The sequence below is a fragment of the Lagopus leucura genome, unplaced genomic scaffold, assembly GCF_019238085.1.
Source record: "Lagopus leucura isolate 7727_CA_CO unplaced genomic scaffold, USGS_WTPT01 Super-Scaffold_100034, whole genome shotgun sequence".
NCBI lineage: Eukaryota > Metazoa > Chordata > Aves > Galliformes > Phasianidae > Lagopus > Lagopus leucura.
In genome coordinates this window covers 3,625,860-3,653,846 of record NW_024962283.1, presented here as the reverse complement: position 1 = coordinate 3,653,846, position 27,987 = coordinate 3,625,860, and the positions used below count along the sequence as shown (strand labels likewise).

Below are 27,987 nucleotides of genomic sequence, written 5' to 3'. Positions count from 1 at the left end.
TTGAACCCTTCCCTTTTCTGCTGCGCAGCACCGTGGTATCTCCTCCTGTAGGGTCAGGGCAGTGCTGGCATTCATGTTCCTTGTGAACTTGGAGCTTTGCTCCCATTGCAGCCCTGTACAGAGACTCATTGCATCCCCCAGGAACTGATTAAACGCACCCACTGAAGTTCAAGGGAGCTGGAGATCACCCCATAGCGTGTGGGGCTGACAGCACCCTGCATGGCCCTGAATTCCAGCCAGGGGGAAATCAAATTAACATTTCCCAGCATGAAGAAAAAAAAAAAAAAAAAAAACAAAAGGGAAGAGATGAAAAAAGAAAAATTCCAAACAAAAAAGCCCCCCACAGAGTTCATCTGGCGGATGGAGTTACATTAAGCGAATGGAAATTAAAGGCTTTTCATAGAGATCTTCAGCATAATTTGATGGAAGACTTTAATTATTTCAACGCGTCGAAGAAAAGGAGCTGGGAAGGATTGGGGAGTGCTCATAAAAATCTCTCTTTATAAGTGCTTTGAGCCATTCTCGGGCTGAAAAGCTGCTGTCAGCTTAAGGAAGAGTGGTTGGGCATTGGTGGAAGGCTGCGGTGGGTTTGGATCTGTGGGATTTTGCAGCCAGAAGGCTCATCTCCCCTCTGGCACCTCAGGAGCTTGGGAACTGCATGATGCTTTGTTGAACTGATGTGGTCTTGGTCTGTGCTCGCTGCCCATTGAGCCTGAGGACAAAACCCACAGGTGCGTGTCGTTCCTCTGCTCATAACACAATGCAGACACAAAGGGAATTTTTGCAATTGGAGCCACAGCATCATTGAGGGTGGAGAACACCTCTAAGATCATCAAGTCCAACTGTCAACCCGTCTGTCCTGCAGATCCACGTGTGGCCCATAGATGCAAATGCGGCCACCTCTAAGACAGAGCGGCCACACTTGGGTCTGTGGGGTGTGAGCAGGGAGGCTGCACGTGGATCTGTGGGGCAGTTGCCCATGGAGAGCTTCAGTCTCCTGCAGAGGTGGCTCAGTCTGAGCGAGTTCTGCACTGAGGAGCGGGGCTGTTGGCCCTCTGCAAACAGGAGAAAGGTGGCTCGTAACTGAGGCAGAACCATACGTGAAGCCTAAAGCTGTGTGGGATTTGAGAGTGTTATGGCAGTGATGGAAGCAAAGCAGCAGGGTATGTGGGCAACTCGCTGCTCTGGGATGTTTTCTCTGCACGCCTGTGCAGTTCTGTGCTCTGTGCGGGCTTTCCCCCTCTGCTCCCATCCCACCCCACTGTTTGTGTGTGCTCCTTCTCAGCTCAGCCATCCCTGTTCCCACCTCCCTCAGAGCCATATGCTGTGTTGTCCCCACACACACCCCAAATCCACGCTGCATTGTAGTGTACACACCAACCAACACACCTCGCAATCTCAGCCTGTCCCACACGTCCCCTTCCAGCCTCTGATTGGGGCTTTTGGGGCTGGAATGGCTCACACTGTTCTCTGGATCGTGGATGGCACATGAACCTATTTATTTCCCTTTAGGTTTGGTGGCTGTAAGAGGAGCAGAGGCCATAAAGTGCTTTGCACAGGTTGAGGTGGTGGAAACTTCTTCGTTTTCCCTGCTTTCTCATACTGAATCTGCCAAGGATGTGCATGAAACAGAGCTGCCTCTTCCGTGCAACCCTGAGATTGGGCTGACGCTTTTAGGGGCTTTTTCTTCCCTTGGTTCATGTTTTAGGGCTTCCCTTGTGTGTATGGGGATCTGCTGGGAGTGATTCTTCTGCACTATGGGCTTTGGAGTGGGGCTCAGCACAGTGAGATTCTGCTCTTTAGAGAGCCAAAGTGTTTCCATCACAGCATTTTGATGGAAGGGCATCCTGTGGGGAAATACCCCCCGTGGGTCAGGAGAACACCAAACGTCTTCAAAGGGAAAGTTGGTGGTTTTCAAGACCATTCCTTGTCGAAGGTTCAATGGCTGCAAACACACCACTGGGAGCAGGTTCCCAGGAGTGCACATGCTCAGCAGAACAGAACCACAGCACAGGAGAGTGACAGAAATGGAATTACTGGTGGTTTGAAGGAGAATGGAGAGATGGTTTTCTGAGCAGAAGCTACGTGGGGAGTTGCATCTCGGGAGCTGCCTGAGGACACCTCCTTCCATCCAGGAGCCACAGAGGGACAGCATCTGTGCCATGGTTGCAGACATAGGTTGGTGTTGGGGCTTATTGATCCTATTGGTCTTGCCAACCCTGCTGACTCTCTCATGCCAGGAGCTAGGTGTGGGCAGCCCCACTGATGGCAGCTGCTGGCCTTGCTGGGAGGAAACCTGCAGTTTTTCTACCCACAGCTGTCCCCTTTCCCTTTGTCATGATGGTTCCTGCATGATAGAAGCCCAGGGCCCATTAGGAGTGCCTGCAGTGGGCAGAGCAGATGTGTGCAGGGCTTTTAATTGCTGCTGTTTGCTGATATGGTGGGCACAGGGGAGGGACAGAATCCCACTAGCATTCTCTTTCTTATCTTTTTTCCTGTTTTCTTTCCACCTCAGTGTGATGTGAGGTGATGCCAGCCCCAACCCTGCCCTGAGGCTGGATCCTTCCCGTGCTTCTAAGGCTGGAGGTGGTCGCACTGCAAAACATCTGACTTAATTCCCTGTCTGGATGAGGAATTGGGATGGAGACACATCGTTTTTACCCTGAAGCAATGAGGACAGGAGTTGGTCGGCATGTGCTGGTGCTGGGGAGGATGAAGGGGAGGAAATGGGCAGCGCAGAGGTTTTGACTGCAACAATACCTGATGGTAGTGATTTACCTGTGTTAATTACACATTTTGCAGCGGAAAGCATATTGCTCGTGGCTTTGCATGGGGCAAGCTTTCAGTTTAATTCAGCACTCATTTCAGCATCCCTGGGGGAGATGTGTGGTTCCCTTCCCCCCAAGGGTCTCACAGCACAACCTCTGGCCCACAGTCGCCTGTTGCAATGCTTTTCGGCCTTTTTCCCTCTCGTCAGCTCCGTTTACATTTGAGCCTCTCCACAGAAAAAGCTTTGCAAAAGGCAGCAGCTCTCTTTGCCTGCTGAAAGAATGGGGGAGGCTCTGTGAAGCCATTTGTTGATATTTCTCGACAGTTTTTCAGCATTCCTCGCTGCTCTGCAGCTGTTAAATGTGTTGTCTCAGCTGCGAGGACGGCTCCAGCTTTTCTCGAGCTGCATTTTCTCACCATCCATCGAGGGATGCAGAGAGAGATCCGTCAACGCCAAAGCCACCTCCAAAGTAGCGTTTTGGGTGAAAGTCTGCTTGTGTAAAAGCAAAAGGAGTTCACATTGGGACTGTAGGTTTGGAAAGTGAGGTGCTTGCTGAGGCAGATGTGGCATGAGCACCAAGCTTGCAGGGAAAGAGCAGGATTGGCAGCGCTGAGCAGTGCAGCTGTTTCTCCGGAGCACCCCTGGCAGGGCAGCTCCGGAGGGATGAAGCTGTGGTTCGGTTCACTATTGCTGTAGCAGCCGCAGGAGGGATTTATTCTGCAATTATAGCATTTTATTCTCCTTTTTGGCTCTTCGCTGTGCCAAGAAATTTTCTGTGGAAAGCTGGAAGTGTCAGGAAGATGTGGCAATAGTGATGGAGAGGAGTATTGTTGCTCGGTTGTTAAAAATGTATAAGTAGCTTCAGGAACGCATTGCTTCTTCTGAGAGGGATATTGTCCTTAATTCTGCTTGGTGTTTGGAGACTTTTATCTTCTGAGAGAGCCCACAACTGTTTATCTAGGCTTGATTTATTTTCTTCTGAATTTTCAAGGCTAAATGTGAAGAGAGAATTAAAGGGAAAAGAAGACAGGCTGGTGCTGTGTGGAGCTTGGCCAGCGCGTTGGGCAGCCCGTGGCCTGCAGCTGTCCTAAGATCCAGAGCTGAACTGCAAAGCTGTGTCCCCACAGCTCTCAACACTTTGTTGTCATAATCCTTCCATCCCCAAATTTAGAGAACGAGAGGAACCCGAGAGCAGTGAGGGAATGAGGAGAGCGCAGAGGACTGCGGTGCTTTGAGAACGGAAGCCCTGACACTGTGCTAAGGGAGAAGCATCTGCTCCCTGCCCTCTTTCTCATCCTTGTGTTTCTACTCTTCGTCCCAGGCACAGTGCTGGAGCACCTCCATCACCAGATGGTCCCTTGTAGGGCGGTGGGAGGCTGTGCAGCGCTGCTGTTTGCTGAACCCAAGGTGTGTTCCTATTGCCTACAGCTGTCCCTCGGGTTAGCGCTCACAAAACCAAGCGCTGCCAAGTTGTTCTGAGCAGTGGGTAATGCTGAGGTGAAGGCAGCCCCCCTCTGTGCTCCATGTTCCAGGTAATTACAGCCCCGCCGCTCACGGAGCGGGGCACAGCGGGTGCCCTGTGTTTGTTATTTGCCTTTGCTATTAACTCCATGCTGGTGATGCAAAGGCAGCTGCGTGCCTGCAAACCGTGTGCTTCACCTCTTCACCACGCCAGGCTGCAGACAGGAGCAGCTCTCTGTCCTGGGTCTGTGCTGCATTAGGATCAGCACGCGGGTGCCCACTGTGCTGTTTTCCCTCTACTTTTCCCTGCTGCAGCCCACGAGGCTGCTGCCCTGCAGTTGCAGCTATGATACTTGCTCGTGTGTTTTGGGGCAGCTCAGCACCTTGGGGCTTTGGGAGCTTTGTGCCCCGCACAGCTCCAGTGGAGTATTTGCAGATGGGTAAATCCAACTTGCTCCTGCTGCTTTGTCAATAGCTTGGAAAGTTCTGCAATAACTGCTTCGAAATGCTCAAATGATATGTTGCTCCACAGTCTGCTGCTGTTGCTGCCAACGCTTCTGAGCAACCAATTTACCACACGCTTCACCTTTTTGGGCTTTTCCCTGGTAAGCATTACTCTGTGACTCCCACTGAAAAGAGAAAATTGCCATTGCCCTTTGCAGGGGTGGGGTAATGACTTCCAGGTGGGATTGAGCAGCTCCTGCTGCTTTAACATGTGCTGAGCAGGAAACCAGAGCACACTTGGGATGCCTGGCTAACACCTGAGCCATCACCTGATTTTCTTAAATGTGAGAGCACAGGAGCTTGGATTTCCTATAGCAAAATGGTGCAGGAGGGTGAGTGAATGTGGGCTCAGCCCCTGCCTTGTATCATCCTCATGGGCCCATATTTGATGAATGGAAGAGCGCAGGAGTGCTTGCCAGAAAACTGGAGGAGAGAGAAGGCAACAGGAAACGCTCAGTGTCAGCATTTAAGGACATTACTGCCTGCAGAGATAATTTCATCAAGACGAGGGACAAGAATTTCTTTCATAAAGCAAAATCTTGATCTAACTAGTGGAAATGGTGTTTGTTAACGACGTGTTGAACTGCGCGGCGGGGATCTGTGTGGAACAGTGTGCTGTTACCTGCACCTGGGAGGGCTTTGTGGGTTCTTCATGAGCCCCTCTGCGTTCTGTCTGTGTTGGGATTTTGAATGTCAGAGCTCTGTGCTGGGCATGGGACTGCCTGGCAGGAGGAGGGGAGAATGGACCCTCAGGGTCTCCTCTTGTTGGGAAGGAGATGGGGCTGAAGCAGCGAGAGGAGCTCCTGTCCTGGTCAGTCTCTGACTGCCATCCCTTCATTTGTGTTTTGCTATGAGTGTTTGGTCCTATCCCAAACCCAGTAAGTTGCAGGTTGTTTTAAATTTAAAAGGGGAAAAAAATATATATATATACAAGGAATGAAATAAGATGTGGCTCAATATTGATTTCCATTTGTTTTTGTGGAACTGCTACCATTGCCAAGATGAAATATTTGAACTTTTCCTTGGGTTTCTCTCCCATATTTTGCTAGAAGCTGGTGGCCCAGTTTGACTCCAATTCCCAAACAATTCATGGTCCGTCAATTGCTCCCTCCTCCCCTCTGTTCAATGGATCCTCGTCGCGGCTCCAACGCCCCCATCGTCGCTGCGCGGTGCTCACGGTGCTGTGCTCTCCCCACAGAGTGATGTCATGCCCAAACCACCGTTGGGCTCCATGAGGATTTATGGAAGATGCCCCGTGTATGGGCACCTCTGGTGCTCCTTCTGCTGTGGCTGATGAGGACGGCTGCCAGCCCACACGCCCTGCGCATCGGTGAGTGCCATCCTTGGGTTCCCGCTGTGGGGCCGGAGCTGCAGCCTTGTGCTTGTGTTCTTGTCGTGTTGCGAATGAAATGTCTTGTTTTTTTTGTTTGGTTCTTTTTTACTTTTTTTTGGCGACTGTACACATTTGCCTTGATGCCGACGGCGCTAATGTTTCCTGATGGGAACTTCTTTCTGTGTAAATGGGAAGTGAGCACTGCTCCTGGAGGAGGCGCTGAGAGATGGAGCTCCCTCCGCCTCATGTCAGCCCCCTGAGCTCTTTGCAGAGAAAGAAGTGATTTTGGTTGCAAATGTATTTGTCCCCACGTTGATGAGAGAGGAGTGTTTGAGCCCGAACTGAGCGTCCCACAAGAACATTAATAACTCAAAGCTGCTCCATTTGTAACTGAGTCCCAGGCATTGCTTCTCCTCTGGGCTTTATTAAAAAGTGCTTAGGAAGAGGCACTGTCATCTCTGCTTCTGCCTGCGTGGATTAGGGAAAAGAAATGCATCCAGAAACCTCATAATGAAACTTGCTGTTGGGAAGAATCTGCCTCTCCTGGCAGTTCTCTGGAGCTATCAGCTGTTCTTTTAACTATTTGTTGCAGATAAGCTAATCTCTTCCTGTCTGCATTTGCAGCTTTCACAGGTGATGCATGAAGTAAAATTACTTCTCCCCTTTGCTTGCAGAGCTCAGAATGGCTCAGAAATGCAGCTGGGCTGTTAGGCATCCCCTTCATGGTGCTTGGGGAGCATTGAGGTTACATCTCATGTTGGTGGAAGGTCCTCCTCCTCCTGGACCTAGGGTGAGGATGAGAAGTGCATTATGAGGGAATCAAAGGATGAGGACAGATGGATATTGAAGGATGGGGATGGATGGGATGTTATGATTCAAAGGATGGGGATGGATGGATTGTTATGAGGGTATTGAAGGATGGGGATGGACAGGATGTTATGAGGATATTGAAGAACGAGGATGGCTGGGATATTGAAGGGGAAAACTCCTTCATGGCACTAGGGCTGCAGATGGTGAGGAGCTGGCATGGCTGCCCTCCTGCACTGCAGGGGAATGAGGAGGAGTTTTCAAGAGCTGGGACAGGAGAGGGGGATCTGCCTGCCAGATGGGAATCTGCCTGCCATGGCTGCTTTTGCCTTCTGTGCTGGTTTCCACCACTGGCTAAAGGAATTCTTAATGCTCCAGTGGGTCTTAAGTCGCATCCTTAATATCAGTTATTCTCCAGCACAGTTCAGATTGCCAATTTGTGCTGCCCAACGTCAGCACACAACTGCATGCCTCGGTGCTTAGCACAGATGCAGGGCGTGAGCAGCAGGTGCTGGTTCATGGGAGCATCCTTAGTTTCGCATGCCCCAAGCTGCAGCACTGCTCTATGGGGCTGGGCTCCATCCCAGGGAGTCCAGAATAGAAATACTGGGTTTCTTCACCTGGATAGGGTAAGGAAGTGCAACTGGCATTAGGATGCTAAAAAGAGAATGCAGGGGTTGAGATTTCAGGAGTAATGTTGCTGTGGGAGTGGGAAAGAACATCCTCAACCCTTCTAACAAGCACCAGAGGTCACAGCTTCTGAATTACATGTGGGTGGGCAGAGAGCCTGAGCTCATGTCCCCAAGTGCTCCTATCTTGGGGGTGGGACACCCACAGCCCTGAGCTGGGTCTGATGGACTCAAGGGGCTCAGGGCTCAGCCAGTTCCCACAGCAATGGGTCTAAAGCAGCTCCTCTGAAAACAGAGTCAGAAGCAGATGGGTAAAGAGCTGAGGAAGGGGTTGGGGTTTTGTTTCTGTTTTGTTTCCAAGATGCAGTTTTATTTTAAAAAAAATTTTTAAAAAAAAAGCAGGAAAAAAAGAAAACACAAAATAAAAGGAAAGAAAAATATGACTGGCAGCCCTGAAACCATTCCCCAGTCAGTTGGCACTGCATACTGAAGGAAAGCAGAATGTTGGAATATTCAAAGGAAGTGCAAGCTGACGTTTAAAATAACCCTGAAAGCCATCTGGTAATGGAATGCACTGGGGTCAGTATGTGTGTTGCATTATAGGGAGCTTTAGAGGTATTGTCAGTGCAAAATGCAGAGTGTGGCCCATGGGGTGACCTTCTTTGCATGGCATGCACAGGAGCAGTCTGTAACCTGCTCTGTGCTTGGAAAAATTGCTGTTTTCTTTCTTTTCTTGATTGCACGGGAAACATGGTGCTTCAAATCTTATTTTCAGGCTTGAACTCTGCATTCCCTTCTGCTCCCATCCTGGAGCAGCCCTCCTAGCGCGCGTTGTGCAGGAGAAGCAGGCTCCAAGAACCCAAAATGACAGTGGGGTGTGAGCAGAAGAACCAGCCTGAGGCGCTCATCCTTGCTTCTAGGCAGGGTTTCCAATATGTGGAGTACTGAAAGGGCTGTGAATCTCATACACCTGCTGAGCTCCTGGAACTGCAATGTCAAGGAAATGTTCTTGGGATCCCCTAGGGCATGGGAAGGCATTGCCATGCAGCTGTGGGTACTGGAGTGGATGGGAAGAGGCAGCCTGGAACCAGACCTCCAGCAAACAGCCCTCCCTTGGCTTCCTGCTGCCCTGCGTGGCCCTGTGTAGCAGAGCATTGTTGGTGTCTCCTTGCATCATCTGGTGAACTGATATTTAATTCATGTTTTCTGAGTTATGTGCACAAGTCCTTATTATTATTATTATTATTTTTAACAAATCCCTCTTGCAGATGTGCCATGATAATAGGAATAAGAAATTATTAGCAGGTTGATATCTCAGATCATTGCTATGGGGTGTGAATTTGGTGACACAGAGCATCTCCCAGCCCTCTGTGCAGTCATTTCATTTTGCCTTATCCATCCCTTAACTGGCAGTCAGTGCACGTTGTGCTTTGCTTCATTATATAGCCACGTGTGTGTGATATGGTGACAGATCCCAGTGGGAAGTTACACTGCTCATCCAGCACAAAGCAGGACAGTGGGGGTAAGGAGAGGAACTGGGGAGAGGGTTGGTGCTGCTCTGTGTTACTGCTGTGCCATCAGAGGAGGGACAGCAGTGTGTGTATGGAAAGGCATCCCCACGCCCAGGGTCAGAGGTGGGAGCCATTCCCTCTGCTTTACACCTCACACCCTGGGCAGCACTTGGGTTCAGCCAGTCAGGTGTTCAGAACGGTGATCTTTTGCTTCCGTGGAGTCAAAGCAGTCCTAGCAAGAGCTGCTCTGTCATTCCTTTCATTATTTTTTCATATATATATATGTGTGTGTGAATAAAAAGTCAATTACGTGAATGAAAGATGCTTGGTTTCCTGTCCAAACAGCTGCCAGAATAAATTCCAGCCCTGAGCCCAAGCCAGACTTGTGCAGAAAGCCCTGGTGCAGCGGGAGCCCTGTGATCAGCACACACTGCAGCCCCCTGCATGCCCTGCCCCGGGCTCTGCCTGCAGGCAGTCAAGGAAGGATGGATTTCCTATGCTCCAAGTGGGTTTGGCTTTCTGGATGATGCCCATAGAGCTGCAGACTGTGCTTGCTGGCTGCATTGTGCGTGAGGGGGACAAAAGAGAGTAACTAGGATACGACCCATGCATGAAATAGTAGCAGGAGGAAAAGTGGGTGCCCCCAGCCTGGATTCTACTCTTTGTTGGGAAGGTCCAGGGGCAGCACCTCTTCCCCAGAGCCCTTTGTTGGGTGCCCTTTATGGGGAGGAGATGTGCACAGGGCCAGACTGTACAAACATAGAATGGGAAGGGACCCATAAGGACCGCCAGGTCCAACTCCTGGCTCTGCACAGGACCTCCCAAAAATCAGGCCATGGTCAGCAGAATGGCAGAAACAGAAGGCAGATCCCTTCCTATGCCTTCAGCATCCTAGCCTGTTGCCCAGGAGCACTCATCTCCGCAAAGCAGAGAGGCAGATGCTCGTGGATCAGCTCACAGGTGGCACCGAGGCAGCAGGAGGGCAGGTGAGTTTTCCCAAAGACACTGCTAATGAATTCCCTGTGCACCTCCAGACGCTGCAGGGGTTTGGAGAAACTAAATGGGACTTGATGTGAAAATGATGGCTGAATGTCAATTCTGCTGTGGAAACCAATTTGGGAGCTGGATAGTGCTAAAAGAATTAAGATAGTTAAATGGAAATAAGTCTACTTGGTAGAGATGAAATAAGGCTTAAATGAGTGAAATTATCTGTGGATTTACCCTTGTTGGAGTCCTGCCTTATTTAATAAACTGAGTTTTTATCAGCTGGAGGAGAAGCTCAGCCTATGTGCACAGGGTGAAGGGAAGGGATCATCTGTGCCACCGTCCTTCAGAGTGCATCCATGAGAGCAAAGTTTGCCCACGAGTGCTTTGTACTTCCGTGAGGATCTTGTTTACTGCTTGGTACATGCTGTGGCCTTTCTTCAAGCTTCTTGGGTACTTTTTTTCCTGATGGAATAGAAGGATGGTTAAGGCAATATCTCCTCTGGGCGCTGCGTGTCCCCGGATGGCTGTTCCAGCACAGGGCCATGCAGTGCATTCTGCTTCCTGGCATGGATGGAGTCAGATCTCCTCTTGAGCAATATGTAGGAGCATTGGGAAAGGACCTCTCTGTTGTCAGGAGGAGGGGAAGAGAGAGTGCTGCAAACCTTGAGGGCTGCGATTTCATTATGAAGAGAATCTAGTAATTATTAATGGGCCCTGATGATCTCCTTCTGCAAGAGCAGGTCTACTGCAAAAGAACAGCCAGGTGCTCCCAGCTAACTGCAGCTGGCCTCGATGCAGATGTCACCTGTCACCTCACATGTGTTTCTGACTCATCTCTCTTCAGCAATAGTCATGAAAGCATAACTGCTCCAGATGCTCCTGAATTGTCCATGGACCTGATCTCAGCCCGAGCCATCAGCTCTCAGTGCTGTAGGACTCTGCTGTGTGCTGCTGGAGCTGGAACCCGGGCATGAAAGCTTGCAGCATGCAGCAGGGCGGACAGGGAGGGTCAGGATGAGAGGTGCAGAGGGCTGATGGACAAGAGGAAAAGTATTGGAACGCCTGCTGTCTGCTAATGCTGGGAGCTTGTGCATCCTGTGCTGCTGCACTTGCGTTCAGAGAGGGAGCTAGAGCAGGGATGGAGGGAAGGGGCTCTATTTGCACATTTGTCCTTGCTGGGGGATTGCTGCAGCACATGGCAGATGCTGGGGCTGATTGGCATGTGCTGTGTCCCCTGGGATTTATTCCTGCTTTCATATCATAGAGGTGCAGTCAGGATGAATGCCTGCGATCTCGCCCTAGGCTCATCCCACATGAGCTTAAGTCTTCTGTGATGTTCCTGCCAACCCCAAGGGATAACAGAGACTGAAAAGTCGCCGTGTAGTGGCAGTTTGGGTTTGTCTGAGGATCTCCTCCCCAGCCCCAATTTGTGTTCTTGGGCAAGACAAACCCACCAGCCTGTTACTCAAAAGCTGCCCCATCTCGCTGCTTTGCAGACACAAGTATTGTACAGGATTTGTGCTCAGGAAAAGGTGTGTGCCCTCCCTGGTGTTCAACAGATAGCATTTGCTTTGCACCAGGGCTGGTTCACAAGCATTTCATTGCACTGTGGCAGGATAACCCTACCCTTTTTGTTGCAAGGCTGTTTTTGGGCCATGACCAGCTGCTCTGCACTTCTTCCCATCCGACTGTCGGCAAAAGTCCGCTGTGTTGTTTGGCTTCTGCATCTCAGAACCTTTTGTTCCACATCCCTTGCACAGTTTGGCAGTTGCAACCCTCTAGCATTTATCGTCTGCTGTGTTTCTACCCATGTTGGTGGCACATGGAATATTTTGGCACGCTTGTTGCATTGGGGCCCTGGTACAGCCCTGGAAAGAAGCGCTTTATTTTTCCTGACGTACTCCAAAATATAGCAGCCATCCCACAAGAATGGTTGCATTGGCACCAAGGTATTGCAGCGCTTGTGCAAAGTCTTTGCTGTCCCATGGAAGAGCCACCCCAGCTGTGCAGGGCCTTGGCAGGAACTGGTGCTGGGTTTTGGGGACCAGCAAGCAGTGCCCCAAGCACCACAGCTCCCAGCGGAGCATGTGGGGCAATGCTTATGGGGTAGCTGCAAGCACTGTGTTTGCCCAGCTTGGCATGGCTGAGGAGCATCACCAGGGTGGGATATGGGGTTGAGCAGTTGAGTTTTGGAGCAGAAAGCTTGTTATCATAGTAATGGCTGTGGTTTGATGCTTGCTCTGCTCTCATGCGTTTAAATCCCATGGAGCATCTCATTAGAAACAAATGATGCCTCAGGCAAGTGGAGCTGTAGAAAAGTAATCTTTATTAAGTACCCTCAGCGGTCAGAGTTGCTTGATGAGCTCCAGAGTTTTATTTGCAGGAGGCTTGGGTTGTCTTTCAGCAGGAAAGCGCTTTGAACTCCCTCCCCTCCCTGTCTCTAGGTTACTGTTTGCTATTTCTGTGTGGTTTCAGTCCCAACAGCCCTGCAGACGCTGCTGGAGGAGTTGTTGATAGTGAGAGCAAAATGAATGGAAGGGACCAGCTGTGTGTCATCAGGGACTTGTGGAAGGGAATCTGCCCAGAGAACACGAGGGGGAAGAAGGTGTCTGTGCTGGGTGGGGTGGCTCTGGGTTGGCACAGAAGCAGCCTGTGCACTTGGGTGATATTAGGGCATCTCAGGGCAGAAAAGGAGAGAGAAAAATTCATCTGTGGCCGCTGTGCTTGGCTTTATGAAAAGGAAATGAAATGAAGGCAGGAGACCCAAAGTTCATCTCGTCTGCCTTGTCAGGCATGCAGAACTGACACAGCAACAGACTCATTACAGGCTCCTGTGTAAATACAGGCTCTTTGCTATCTTTTTCTCTCCTATAACATGTCTCATTTACTTGATAGTCTGTAATAGCTGTGGAGGAGCAGGCAGTGCTGAGCAGGTAGCAGCCCCTTGGCCACCTCGGCCATAGCAGAGCAGCAGGAGCTGTAGCACCCAGGCTCTGTGTGGTGATGGAATGTGAAGCTGCCCACCGTCCTACTGCATTCTCTTCTCCACCCCATGGCCCCAAACCTTTGGGTTTTGGTGGAAAGATGCAAGCATGGGGCTGCTGGGAGTGCAGATAGCATTGCAGGGATGTGAGGGGCAGCTTCAGGTGGTGGCTTTGAGTAGAGGTTGGTGCCACCAAATGCAGGTGTGGGATGCAGACCCAGCACCTGGGGATCGCTTCACATCCATAAAGTTGGGTGGCTCAGAGAAGCACTCAGTCGATGAGTTTCCTCTGCTGCTGCTGGAAGGAGTGTGGAGCAGGGATGCTTTCTAACATGAGAAGGTAAAAAACTGAGAGCAAATAGGAAATAAAGCAAAACAAAACTCCAGAAGAACTGCCAGAAAGAGCATCTGAGTGACTAACACCCGGAGCCTGTTGGAAAAGCAGCCATTTGCTGAATATAGCTCTGATTTTAAATGTCCTGGCTCTACTCTTTGCTCTCTCTCTCCTTCCCCCCCCCCCCCCCCCACCTCATCTGGAAACATTATTCATACTTGAAAAGGCAGAACTGGCTCTGTGTGCCCAGGCTGCAGCCGGCATCTGCAGGGATGGTGCAACAGGTTGCTGTCTGCCTGATTAATTTTATTATTATTATTATTATTATTATTATTGTTTTGCAGCTGGAAGGGAGAGCAGAGCACTCTGTATGGCAGTGCATGGTCCCAGAGGGTCATCTGCACTTGCTCTGCTTGCTCAGGTCAGTGCAGAATTTCTGATGCGTCAGTGCAAAATGGGGTGCAATGAAGTGCAGGCATTACTTTTTCTTGCACCTCTCGTTTCTTTCTTTTTTTATTTTTATTTTTTCCTTCTGATTCTAGCAGCAATCTCCACCGATGGGTTCTGGGCCCTTTGGATTGGCTGTAACTTACAGCCACTTTCAGAAGAAATACAGGAGCTGGTCTTTCCCCGTACGGAAAATCTTTCCCTAGGTGATAAATCTGAAGGCGAATGCTTTAACAGCTGAGAGTTTGGAAGTGTAAAGAAAAAAATAATAAAATAGCATTGCTTTTATGTGTTTTTCTAGCCAGGAAATGGAGGTGTGAGCACTGAGACCAGGAGGTTCCTTGCTGTGACAAAGAGATTGTATTGGAGAGCAGCGGGGGCCGGCTGCTGTGAGAGAGCATAGGGCTGAGCTCTTTGCTGCCTTCGTGCCTTTTCCCTATGAGCCTGGCCACAACACAGGCCTTGTTTGGATTTCAGCCTCAGCCAGCTAATGTGCTCTCTGAGCTACGGTGGAAATAGCAAGTAATTATTTACTAACTTGGTGCAATTCAGCTGCGCAAGAGCTTCATTAGGACAGCCAGCCTAGGTGATTAGTGAAGGAGGATTAGTTTATCTTCCCTGTCACGCTGTCTTTTAATTTGGTGGGGCTGGGTTCTGCCCTTTGTGGGAGCCCTGGACGGGACTGTGAGCACAGAACTGCTGAACCGTGTTCTCCTTTCCCCATTTCATTCCTCAGAGTCCCTCTGATCCCACTTTGTGCTGTGTTCCCATGAAAGCTGGAGGAAGCTCTGCATCCTGCAGGAGGCAGCGCCTCTCTTACAGGCTGGGATGTTTCCATTCTCGTGGCTTTGGCAATAATCCCCTTCACCGTGGTGCCCCTCCCTGAGGAGCTCTTTCCTCAGGGTCTCACAGGTCCCAAATCACATTTTCTCTATATTAAATTAAGGCTCTCTCAAGGGCTGGAGGTCTGCAAGTCCTTCGGTGTGTATAGCTTTGCTGTGGTTGTAGCTCAGCTGTCTGCTCTGCTGCCTGGTTGCCCCTCTAAGGCTCTGGCTAGGGCTGCTGGAGATGGATTTTCAAACTTAGGGCTGCATCCTCGCAGCAGAGAGCACCAATTGCAGCTCTGGGCTCCATCACAGCTTGGCACTGCTCCCTAAGGCCCTGTGCACGGTCAGAAGCTTTGAGGGTGCCATAGGCAGCTGATGGTGTGCAGTGGAAGCAGTGCTGCTCTGAGGCTCCCGTTGCTTCCCCTCCTGCTGCCAGGTGCTCAGCAGCCAGTAAATATTTTGCTCACTACTCACTGGAGGTGGCACCTAACCAGCTGTGCTCCCACTTGGTATGGCAGGAGATTTATTCGGTTGTCCATTTATAGCTTATTATTTTCTTCTATCTGCCCCCCCCCCAACTTAATAGCAGTTTACTACCCACCAGGGTATACATTTTCTTCTGATTAAGTGCCATTTAGCCACTGGCTGCTTGCTCATTTTACTTTTATAGACACATTTACAGCGGCACAGACAGAGGCACCAGCGCTAGGAGCAAGGGTAAGGAGAACAGAGAGCTGCAGTGCCTTGATTAGATTGGATTCTAATAAAGTTTGCAGCTGAGCTGCATCACGGCCGTGTCTTGAGGCAACGATGCTCCGACCTGGTGGGATGGCAGCAGGATGAGCTCCAGGTCCGGCTGCATTCTGCACACAAAGTCCTGACCATCAGGGATGGATGGTTTTTGCATCGCTCCAAGCGGGTCTGCGCGGAGCGAAAAGCGATTTCCCAGTTTTCAGCAGCTGCTAATTAGTTGCAGATGATGAGATAATTTATAAAAATTAGGAGCGATTTTCTTCATTGTGCTAATATCGCTTGGCAATAAAACGGCTCTTCTAAAAGGGTGACTTTTCTCTAACGTGGGGATCAAGGCTAAAAATATATACGTGTGCACATGGGGAGCGAGGCAGCGCTCCTCAGCACTGCCGTATTACCGAAGTTCATTCCCACCATAAGAATGGATTGAAATGGAAATGCAAACACGAGTGTGGCTGTGTTGGGAAGAGCTGTTTGGTTGTGTCACCTCGGTGCAGGGCAGTGCTGTGTTGGTGCAGGTGAGGTCGCTCCTGTCCCCGATCCCCAACCGTGCGGTGACTCAGTGCCAGCATCACGCGGGTGCGGTGATGGCAGGAGGGATGAGAGTGGGGTTTTGTCTCCTGTTGAAATGTGCTGGGGGGGAAATGGGGTGTGGGTTCATTCCCTTTTATTAAGGGAAGAGGTGGGAGAGGCAGTCTGAGCCCTGCTCGTCTGTGGGTTTGCTTTGTGTGCTGTGCTGTTGGTTGATGGGAGCCATGTGGCTGATGGGCTTTGGGCATCGTGTGCCCTTTGGTTGGTCCCAGGGGGGATCTGCCATTCCTGGCTGCCCTGCTGGGGTCCATGCAGCAGAAGCAGTGCTGTTGTGTTTGAAGGAAGGCCGTGTTTGTTGGGCTGAGAAATGAATTTTCTGCAAACTCTGAAGGTTTTCAAACTCTATCAGGTTTCTAATGATGTTGTCACATTGTTAATCCCACAGGTGAGTGGCAGCATTTTGATGGCAGCAAACAAATGATGTTTCCGCACAGATAAGCCAACAGAGAGTTGAGCATGAGAGCATAAAGCAATTTGTCTGCTTGGGATGGGGTTGCAGCTTTCAGGCAGGGCTTAGCTCTGGGGAGGAGGCAGTCTGTGTCCTAAAAAGCCCTGAGCCAACCCCAGGTCGTGGTGAGCATCTGTCCTTGCAGAATGCTGGATTCCCCATCCCTGCAGGCATTTATAAGACACGTGGATGGGATGCTGAGTGACATGATTCAATGGTGGATTTGGTAATGTAATGGTTGGCCTTGCAGTGTCACATCTTGGTTGGGCTTGGAGTGTGGCGTCACGATTGGACTTGATGATCCCAAGAGTCTTTTCCAGACCATGTGCTTCTATGATGGTTTCATTCGCCAGGGGGTTGACATGCTGAGCTCAGAAGATGTTCTGTGTGCAAAAAATTGTTATGTTGGAAGGCACTGGACAAGCACAGAGAAGAGAAAACCACTTAAGGAGTTATTAAGTGTCTAACCAGCACCGGTTTCAGAAGTGCCCTAACCTGAGAGTAGCTGAAGGCTGGGAAGCTATTAGCAGGAGTTATTGGATGGACTTTGGGTTTGACGGTAACATTTGTTCTCACGGCCTGGATGTGAAGCGGAGGCACAGAGAAGATGAAAGAAATCGCCTGTGGCAAGCTCTCAAATTAACACCTGCATCTCCCAAGTCCTGGACCGGTGCTCCCAAGTACTGTCCATCATGGCTGGGAGGGGCTGAGGTCCACAGCGAGCTGTGTCTGCATTGCTGGAGCAAAGGGATGGGCAGGAGTCATTGGGTGCAGTGGATGCATGGCTGCACTCCCAGGAAATTATTCCCAGGTGCTGTGGAAGTAGAATTGCTTTAAACTGAATTTTAGGTGGTGCTTGGGGTTTTTTTTTGTGTGTGTTTATGTGAAAAAAACATGCTTCTCCTGTTTCTGCAGCTCCACGTTCATTTCTTGCTTTTAATGCCATCCTTAAATATCTTCTTCATCTCTAAGTGATTTTCTTTTGCGCTTTACAATGCAGCTATCTTGCTCTCCCCATCTCTCCCTGCGTTGCATTTAGTTGCCACTTTTCTAGGAATGCTGTTATGCTCCTTCAGCCTCTATGTAGATGTTGATACATAATTCTTTCCAGCATTTTATTCGCCTTCCTTGGATCCCTACTAATTTAAACACCTGGTTTATAGTTGTGGGTGCCTGGCTTTATCTTCCTGTGCATACACACAGCACTGTGAGAACAACCTGAGCGAGACTCCATTAGGAGGAGTTATGTCCTGGCCCAATCTTTCCTGTGATAAGCCTTTGAATCATTCCTTATTGCATGTCCTTTTGCAATTCAGTTTCTCTTCAGCCTTGTTTTTCAAATCAGGAGCCTTCTGGTGGCACTGCCTTGGAATGTTGGCTGAGATGCCCAGGTTTGCTGTCAGAAGGACTTCCTTTGCGTTTTTCAATCACAGGGGCTTCATCAGCTCCTGCCCCAGGTACGATGCAGCTCTGCCATGTGTTTGCAGGTGGCTTGTGCACTGGATGGAGTCATCCTCTTTGTGCACGATGAGCTCAGCAGGCTCTCATGGCCTGCCTGCTGGCTAATGTTGTCTTTCTCAGTGCAGATTTGTCATCCCTTTGCTGCCATGATGCTTTGCATAAGGGAGAAGACTCCATCGTTGTAACTCATCACTGTGCAGTGGCTTGGGTGAGCTTTTGAGGCCCAGTGTGAGTGCTGGAGGGTTTTGTGCTTTGCAGAAGAATGGTGGGCTGAATTCAGACCAGAAGGGCCGCTCTGAAATGGGCTGTGTGTGTTCAAAGGAGGGGGAAAAAGGTGGTAGGGAGGAGGCAGCCAATTTTGGGTAGGTCCATCTCCCAGAGAAGTGCTGGGAGCTGCTCATACTGAGCTGTAGGTGTGGGGAGAGCAGAAACAGGAATGATGAAGCACAGTGATGAGGGGGGACCCGGCCCGTTTCTCATTAGCAAATGCTGTTTGCTTTTCAGAAGGAAACAATGCAACATCTTGGTCCCCTGGCCCTTCAGGTCAATAAAATGAGCACTTACTAATGCATGAGTCAGGGACTCCACAACTTTATTACACGTGTAAAATCAATTGCCATTATCTAGCTCCCTTTCTATCGATCTGTGCTGCAGTGTGTCAACATGTGCTGGGAGCAGACTGTGCTCCTGGTGAATCCATGTGTGGTTGTGCTGAAGACTGGAAGATGCGTGGAGCACGTTGGTCCCTTCTGATGGCTCAGACCATCCCTGGGCCATCCGTAGGGCTGCTTGCATGTATTTCCCATGTCAGCTCACCCTGAGCAGCAACAGTGTGCTGAGCACAATGGTCAGCTTGTAATGCAAAAGGCCACGCAGCCTTGTGAGAAGGGTTACTGAGAGGAATTTGTAGCTTCCAGACTGCCGCTGGGAGCCTTGGGTGGAAATGGCAACGTCGCTAATAAGGCCTAATTGGCTATTAAAGGAGGAAGCAGCCCCAGAGATGCAAAGGGCCAATTAACCCTGGGAGCTGGGAGCGTGGCACTATTGCTGTGCAGCGGTGTGTGCAGGAGCTCTGAGAACAGAAAAGGAACAGCGGAGGTCCTTACCCAAATCCTTTTGAAGTAGCTGGGAATGTTTCAGGCACGCAGCAGGGGAAGTGCTGCTTTTGTGGCTGGGTGAGTGCTGAGCATCCTATAGAGATGAAGCATCTCGGGGGGCCTTTAATTGGGGTCTGCCCAGCTCTGAGGAGCTGAGAGCCTTGTTCCTGTGTGGTGGGTGCTGGGAGTCAAGACAGCCCTGGGAAGGCTGAGATGGCTTTGGGAGCACACCAGCCTAAGGCTGCTGGAGGCAATGGGGGCCAGGGAGCTCCATCAGTTGTTGTGCCTCCAAACCCCTCCTGAGATCAGGGCTGTAGGGAGCACCTTTCGACACAGGCTTGTCAGCGATTGTCAGTAAACAAATTGCCTCTAATGGTTTTGTCCTCTAATAGATACCAGTCTGTCTTATTAAAGGCAAACAGAGGTAATTAGCATTGTAAAGGAAGCTACCTTTTTTCATTGTCTGTCTTTCTGGGAGGAGAGTGCAGTCAAAGGGTTGGGTGCATGGGGAACTGGGAGCTGACATGGGCAAGTATTGAAGCCCAGTGCCTTCCAAACCTTTATTGCCTTGGGCTGGCAGCGTGTGCTGCTGTGCTGGTCTTCTTTCTCTCCCCTCTGTTGATTTTTATGATTTCCAATTTTTGTGTTTTTGCTGCTCTGAACTTTGACCATTAGGTATTGCTGTGAGTCCTATCGAAGCCAGGGATGGGTTGGATAGCAGGGCTCAGCTTGCTGGCCTGGGGAAGCAGCAGAATGATGTTCTTTGCTTCTTGCTTGGCTTCTCACATTGTAGAAGAAGACAACTGTGCCTGTAGGGTTGGCCTCGTGGCACACCCGTGGTTTGGCCCATTCCAGTGGAAGAAATAATGCTGGTGTACCACTAATAGCTTCTCACTGTAGTTCTCCACAAAAAGCACTGCTGAGCAGAAGGAAAGAGTTGTCCCCATTTCCTGATGGTCTCCAAGGACGTTTCTCTTGTCATGTCATGTTCAGGGAGCAGGTGGAGCGAAGATCCAGTGCTGACCTAAGCAGAATAGACAAAACTGATTTGCTGCTTTAAACCTCTCTCAACATCTTAAATTCTGTGCAGGTCAGGAGACTTCTGCTGATGGGGTGTGCAGTGGTTTGGAAGAGAAGTAGCTTGAGTTGAGGGCACAGACTTGCATCCTTACCCCTGAGCACCGCAGCTCCTTTGTAAGTGCTCTTGCATTGATGTATGCACGTGCTAAGAGCTGTGTTTGGGTTCTGTGCTGAACTTTGGGCTCGCAGGGGCCAGCATGTGTGTAGGGTGCTGTGCTCCAAGCCCTCCTGGCCCTTGGGGTCTGCACAGGCCCTCATCACCCTTGGGTTTTGGGATGCAGGAGCTGCCTGCTTTCCATCTGCGCTCAGGTGTGAAAGAGACAAAAGCTGCTTTTAGCCAAATAGGCCGAAGTGCTCTCCTGAAACCATTTCTGTTATCTTTTATCTGCCTCGAAGGAACACTTAAAAAATTATCGTGCCCATAGCAGGTAACCTGATGAGCCTAATTTGGTGGTGTGAAAACACTGGCTGATTAGGAGCATTTCTACTGCTGGCTTTTGCCCACTGTGCAGTGCTGTGTGTGCTCAAACACCCTATGGTGAGCAGGAGGTGTCTGTGTGTGCGTGTTTTGGCTGAATATGCTCGTGGAGGTGGGAGCTGACGTTACTGATAGCCAACCCAGCTGAGAATAGGACGTGGCATCTCCAGCTATAAAGGGAGCATTTACCTTGCTGGTTCCCTGCCCACAAGCAGGAAGGAGCTTTCACAGCCCCACTAAATTGCTCCTAGTGTCTCCCTACAAATGCCACCTGTTGGTACATGCACCTTGTGGTGCAGTGTCAGCTGTGGGAGAAGGGGAAGAGGTGCAGTGGAATCCAGCTGAGGTTTTTACCTGGGCGGCAGCAAACTGGTGGCTGCTGTGGGACACTTATCCAGTTCTGCCCTCTGCCCTGGGTGCACACATCCCTGCCCACCATGGAGGTGTGCAGCAGCTCGCAGCAATGCCCTTCCCCACGTTCCCACCCAAGCTCTCCCATGGGTGAGCATTCACACGCTGATGAGCCTGTCATCTGTTGTGCCAGTAGCTGCCAAGCACGTGCTTAAACCTAACCTGATGTGCTCGAAAGCTGCACGGATCTCTTAAAGAAAATGAGTTGTTCACAGGATGTCCAACCCATTGGGAGGCTCTACTGGCCGTGGGGTGCTGTGTTCAGGAGGGTGCTGCGGGTGGCTGTTCCAGCACAGGAACACGTGGAGAGGGCTGGGATGTGGGTGGTTTGTTCAGGCAGTTAAGCAACCAATAAAGGGGAATTGGTAGAGCTGTCTAATGTCATTACAGCAAGATGGGAATAAATGGGGTTTCATTAGATCTTGTTTTGAAGTGGGAGACTGTCATTTTCTGATGGAAAGCTGAGATGACAGGGAGCACTGGTATTTGAAGTGCCTTTTTTAAAAATGACCTGCTCTGCCTTGTTGACATCAAACATATGTATGCCGAAAGAGAGCACCAGTTTGTTCTTTCTGGTGTGGCGGAAAAGGGAATGCTCCATTTTTAGCCTTAAGTTTCCTATCAAAGCATTGTAAGAGGGAAGGGAGAAAACCTGAGATAAAAAGGCATCTCTGGATAAGCCCAGTTGTTGGCCAACCTGTACTGGTGGGTCTGAGCTGTAGTGCAGTGGTCTCCTTATCATCGGGAGGAGATGAAATCTGGGAGGCCGTGGGTAGGAAAGCACCGAAGAGGGTGGGACAGCAAAGGGATGGCCTGCATTCTGTTATAGCAAACATGGTATGCCATCAAATGAGTAATGCTTATGGAAAATGTAGCAAATGAGTAATGTTGCAGGCAAGGTAATTGTTTGGAGGAGCGGCGTTTGGAGTAGGAGAAGATTTAGAGTGAGCTTTCAGTAAATACAGGAGAAATTGTTCCTGAAGTTCAGGGCCAAGATTTGGCAGCTGAGATTGGAAAAGGGAGCGCTTGCTTTATGTGTTTTAAGGAAATGAAATAATTCTTCAGGCTGTCTTTCACTTAATTGAATGCAGCGTGAAGGGCTGGGTCGAAAATCTGTGTTCTGTAGACAAGCAGAACAAGCAGAACCTCACCAAGGCTGCTTGTAGCAACCAGCCCTGGTTGTTAACCTATAGAGCTCTGTAGGGCTGCAGGGGACCTTCTGCATCCCTGTGGGTGCGATCCCATGTAAATAGGATTTGTTTCCCTTTTTGTGCTGCTACAGCCATTAAATAATGCAGTCCTCAGGCAATCCCCAGCGTAAATGTGAGGGTTTCTGGAGTTTATCATGCACAGCAGTGCTCGCTTGTCCGATCTGTGGGTGCTTTCCTGACAGCTGGGTTGTGCCATCTCCTGCACCCAGGTGGGGTAGGTGAGCTGAGAGTCCCTTGGTGACGGTCTGGCTTTGCTGTAGTCCCTCATCGGGATGTAGGGCTGCCTAGAAGAGCAGGGTTGTGTCAAGTAACAATCCCATCTTCTTGTTCCCTTTGTCCGTCTCATCCTCTCTGTTCTTCAGCAGCGCCTTTTCCTTGGGGTTAAATCAAAGTGCAGAGCTCCGGTCGGCCAAGCCAGTGACCCCCAGGTTGCTTAAGACCAGGACAAATTGGCTGCTGTAAATTGGATGCCATCAAACATCAGCTTCTGACCTTTGTTGCCCGGGGCTTTTAGCCCTGGGGGTGTCTGGGTGGGTGCAGAAGATGAAGCTCGTTAACAGCAGCTCAGCAAAGGCCAGCTTTGTCCCTAAGCAGCTGCCAGTGGGGCTTTTGTAAAGGTCTGTGGAGCACATGTGGTTTTCGGATGAGCATCCTTTTGTCAGCATGGAGAGAGCAGTTCACGATGAGGACGTGGAGCCTGGGTTCATGTGCCAGCTGCCTCAGGCTTGGGTCAGGATGGGGGCTGGGGCTGCCCACAGCTATCCGAGCCCTTAGTGGCTGCAGCACCAAGAAGCCATGGGATGCTCTGCCACATTTGGGAGCAAGGAGCACCGTGCTGAGCCCCGGGTGCTGCCACGCTGATTAATGCTGCAGCAGGGCTCGTTGTGCTGGAAAGGAACCTTTACTCTAGGGACATTAAATATTAATAGCAGCAATAGAGACACAGATAAACAAGAGCGAGTTATAAACTGTTCATTTTGAGGGCAGCGGTGTTAATGCTGGCAGAGCTGTGCTACAGGCAGCTCTGGAGCACGGGCCAAGGGCTGGTGCTACATATAAATCCTTGGATGCCCACCTTTCCTTGGAGCTCTCAACTGTGTCCTGCAGCAAAGCCTTCCTACCACAGCAGGTCCCACTGCAGAGGGGCAGCAAAGCAACGAGCTCTTTAACCCAGCAGGAGCGCTGCTGCCTGGGCTGAGCTCCCCTGGCAGCCAACATTGGTTCATGGTGCTTTCTCTTTCTGTTTCACTGCATCTGCTCCATTCAGGAGTTAGCTCTGCAGAAATTAGGCACCTTCAGCCCTGCAACTCATCTGGTTGGGTTCAGATCAGGCAGGTTTTAAATCTTGGCACTTAATGGTGGATGCTCCCAATGCTTGCTGTGCAACGCAATGGCCATCGCCAACCTTTGGGAGCTGGGAATGGGAGGAAGATGCCAGATATTTCCAGTGCAGACTGAGAATCAAGAACCAGCATTGTGTTTGCTGATGAGATTAACTGGTTTTCAGATAAGGTGGGATTGGAAACTCTTATTTTAGTAATGCAAAGTATTATTGACTGAATTCAGGCTGCCATCACGTATAACTTATCGTGTCCATATTTCTACTGTAGTTTGCAATGGATTCTTCTTCCTGTGGGGTGGGATAGGGAAGGCTGCCCAGGGAGGTAGTGGGGTCTGGAGGTGTTCCAGAACTGTGGGGACATGGCACTGAGGGATGTATGTGGTCAGTGGCATGGTGGGATGGGTTGGGATTGGGATTGGGGATGTGAGAGGTCTTCTCCAATCCTAATGAGTCTGTGAATGTGGAAACCACGGGGCTGGATGTGGGTATCTCCCTGTGAGCGTATGGAGCAGGCTGGGTATGAGCACACGGAGCAGAAATAAGAATGGTTAACATCAAAGAAAACCAACCCCAACCAATTGGAAATGAATAATAAAAGGAGCTCTGCTCTGCTATCCGCAGGCTGACCAGTGGGGGTTGAAAATCCCCTCTTAATAATGTATACAGCAGCTAGGAAAATCGGAATGGAAATCCGAAGTTTTAATATTTAAAAAAGAAAAAGAAAGTAATAATCAGGCAAATAAATCTTTGTTTAAAAATTTGCCCCACCTGTGAGAGAAATATATTCAGTTTCTTTCTTTAACACCCGTGGGACAAATGCATAATTTAATCTTTGGATTTTTTTGCATGGCCAGACTCAATACAATACAGGGATGTTTGTACAGCTCTTTTCAAACATTCTGTGATGGCAGAGCAGAGCTCTCTGGTTCAGGCTCCGTCCAACCCTGTACACAACGTTCTCATTTCCCCAGCTGGATGTCAGCACCTGCCAAAGCCCTGTGCAGGTTTCTACTCTTGAGAGTTAATGAACGGCCCCAGTTATGTGCCTGGGTAATCCATACAGTAGGGGATGATAAGCACAGTGCTATGGAGCCATGCTTAAAACTTGGTTGTAATACCTCATCTGTCTTCAAAGCCTGTGTCTGTTAGTGAACTCGGTGTTTACATGGAATGTGAAGGGTAAATTCTGGGCCTTTTTGCACCTGGTTAATAATCTGTATTGATGAATGTCACCCCAGGTGTGCAGCTTTGTTATAGAAGCATCAGTAATTGGCTGAGGAAAGCAGTGCTTCATCTTCTGTCAGAGGGAGCTGGTATGAAATAGAGCCGGTCCTCAGGCTCAGTCCTTGCTGAGCACAGCTTTGGCCATTGGAATGAGCTGTCAGAGGTGCCTTTTGATGCTCTTCAGGTCGAGATTTGGTTCCTTTCTGGAAGGTCTTAGAGAGGCATTGGGCTCCCTGCAAGTGCAGTGGGTCAGTCTGAAGGGGGCTCTGAGCACCTGATGGAGCTGTGGGTGTCCCTGTTCATTGCAGAGGGGTTGGACCAGATGGCCTTTGAGGGTCCCTTCCAACCCAAACCGTTCCATGATCCCATAAGCCGCTGAGACCCATTTGAATTTGCCTGTTCTGGTCATAATAAGCAAACCCGTGGGATGTGGCTCTTAGTGCTCCCAGTTTGGTGCTGCTGTGACAACAAACGGGGCTCTCTGACATCCGGCCCTGCCTGTCTTTCCCTGGGTTGTGGTCCCAGCAGCTCCTGCGTGTTCCCATGGCCAGCTGTGGTGTGTGGACCCCGCAGCACGATGGATGGGGAGCAGAGTGTTTTAGAGAATTGGATGGTGTACTCAGAAAATGGCCCTCGTCACTTATATTTATGTTATTAATTCACTCTCCTGCAATAATTGGCCATTGTACAAGGCCCCCTTCAGCTCTCCTGGTTTGAGCACTTTAGCACGGTTTGTTTTCATGTGATTTATGGTGGTGGTGCTTTAAGGGTAATTGAGACTGCAGCAGTTTCCTGGAGAAATCCTGAAGGATGTTTTGGAGGTGGGGGGGAGATGAAGGGTACACACAGGTTTTTCCCTCGCTGCCTGCAATGCTGGCAGGAGCATCTGGAGGTCGCTGGTGCAGAAATGCAGGATAAAGCTCACTGTCTCTTCTCAAGTGAGACAGCTTAAAAGGGTGAGAAAAATATGGAGCCAAGTGTTTGGCTAATGCTCGCTTTCAGTGTTATCGTTATTCCTCCCAGAATGGTTTTGGTGGCGTGGCTGGAGATGGATGGAGCATTGTGAGCATTGTGATGGGAGTTCAGCACACGGACTCAGAGGGAAAAGGCAGTGAATCTCTGGGAAGTGCACTTCAGCCAAGCTCCTACACGGGTAACAGATGCTGCTCTGGTTTAACTGTTGATTTTTATCAATCCACGTCGCCCTTGTTTGGACGTGTTGGTAAATTGCTGCTCTTTATGGCTGCTGTTGCAGCACGTGGGTAAGCCAGCTTCCTGCTGGGTGCTGCACGGATGCAGCAGGGAGAATGGTGGGAGACCTCAACACTGAACTGTAGGCTCCAAAGTGAACCAACCCCATGGGGATCATGGCTTGTGTGCTCGCTTTGATTCCAGCCATTGCAATGAAATGCACAATGCAGCAGTCATGGGTGTTTCCAGGCTTTGCTGTTCCCTTTCTGTGCAGGTTGTTTGCTACCTGGGAGCTTGGTGGACCCAACTTTCCCCTTGGGGTCCAGCAGGTGCTGCCATATCCAGAGCATGTTTGAGGCTGTTGGGGTTCATAACTGCCCCGGATCAGGGCTGTTGTTCTGGGAGGCTCAGAGACCTCAAAGAATAGAATGGTCCAGAGTGCAAATGGATAAGCTAAGGGAATTGGTGACATTCCAAGAGGCTGGAAGCTCTGGGTATTCTGTGATGAATCCAATGAAAAGGGCTGGGGAGAAAGCTGAGCTGGAAACCTCTGTTCTCTTCTTCCATCCCTGTCAGGGGTCAGCCAGGGCTGCTCCATCCCCTATAAGGCTCTTTAAAACCCTTTGTGCTGATATCACGCTCTTGCAGCGAACACAGGAGCGTTAACGATAGCCACGCTGGAGTCTGAGTTATTGTAATGCTATTTGTCTGAGTTATTGCAAAATACAGCCTGGTACAGAGCTTGGCTGAAGGGATCATAAAGTTTGTGTGAAAAGAGCTGGAAACAAAACAGAAAAGGGCTTTATGGAAAATAGTGGCTGGGAGGAGGGGTTGCCAGAGGGACGCTGTGGTCTGCAGCAGCTGGGACACCTCCTGGGCTCATCGTGCCCATGTGGACGTGTACCCAGAGCTGCTGTCACTGACAGCTTCCATGGACACAGGCAGCCCGTGAGCGATTTATCTTGTTGGTTTTTTTTTTTATTATTATTATTTTTTAAGTGAGCAATATATATTCAAGACTAAAATTAAAGATACTCAGGAAATGAAATGGCCAGCATTGCTGCTGCCTGGCGGGGAACCTGCTTGTGTCCCAGCACACAGTTCTCCCAGCTCAGGGGCTCTGGGGTGGAGCAGAGGAGACACAGGAGGGGGAGGAGGGATGGCTGAGTGGGGGGATGGCTCTGAAGGCATTGGTGTGTTAGCTGCACTGAGGCTCTGCTCCATCCCTTGGATTTGCCTAATATCTGGCTCAGCCCTGGGTGTGGGATTATCACTGTGAAAGGAGCTGGGCAGCCCCTGTCAAAGGCTCTGCCGTGAGCTGATCTCCTCCAGCCCAGTCTGGAGGAGTGAGCCAGTAGGTTTTGAACAGAGGAATGTCCCTAAAATCCCTATTTGGTGTATCAGTATGCTTCCAGCTGCCAGGGAAAGGCCAGGGGACAGAGGTAGGGGACGAGATCCCCAAGGCTGTGAGCTCCTCCAGGACAAGCAGAGCACTGTGCTTGTTTCCCTGGGGTCTGGGAAAGCTGTGCACATCTGTGCTGTTGTCTCCCAGGCACGTGGAATGGGGAACATTGGGTTAAATAAGCATTTTGAAATCCTGAAATTTGAAATTGGAAAATCCTGAGAGGGATCGAGCTCAGCAACTTAAAGGCAGGGATTCAAATTTCTATCACTGCTGATTAATGTCATGTGAAATGCAGAGGACAGCAGGAAGTTCTGAAGCGGTTTTGGGATTGTGACTATCATCGTAGAATCATGGAATCACAAAGTTTGGAGAAGCCCTCTCAGGTCCCCAGCCCACCCCACTTTGCCCACTGACCCTCAGTGCCACATCCCCACAGTTCTGGAGCATCCCCAGGGATGGTGAATCCCACCTCCCTGTGCAGCTATCCCAGTGCCTCACTGCTCTTTGGAGAAATGCTGTTTCCTGACATACAGCCTGCGGGTAGAAACCAGCAGAGCATGGCTCTCAGAGATGTGAAAGAACTCCCCTTCCCTTCCCTTCCCTTCCCTTCCCTTCCCTTCCCTTCCCTTCCCTTCCCTTCCCTTCCCTTCCCTTCCCTTCCCTTCCCTTCCCTTCCCTTCCCTTCCCTTCCCTTCCCTTCCC

The 27,987-nt window shown here is 50.1% G+C and overlaps 1 protein-coding gene across 3 annotated transcripts in view; it reads left to right on the top strand.

Annotated features, from left to right (window-relative positions):
* The window catches only part of GRIK4 (glutamate ionotropic receptor kainate type subunit 4), a 123,677-nt gene that overhangs the window by 29,307 nt on the left and 66,383 nt on the right, over positions 1-27,987 (top strand). For 2 of the 3 annotated variants that reach the window (XM_042882438.1, XM_042882439.1), the window contains exon 2: positions 5,934-6,065. In XM_042882438.1, the coding sequence (XP_042738372.1) occupies positions 5,984-6,065 (82 nt within the window). In that variant the 5' untranslated portion in view covers positions 5,934-5,983. Of the gene's footprint in view, positions 1-5,048; positions 5,068-5,933; positions 6,066-27,987 lie in introns of those variants that run through there. The other variant, XM_042882440.1, reaches the window with a different exon arrangement.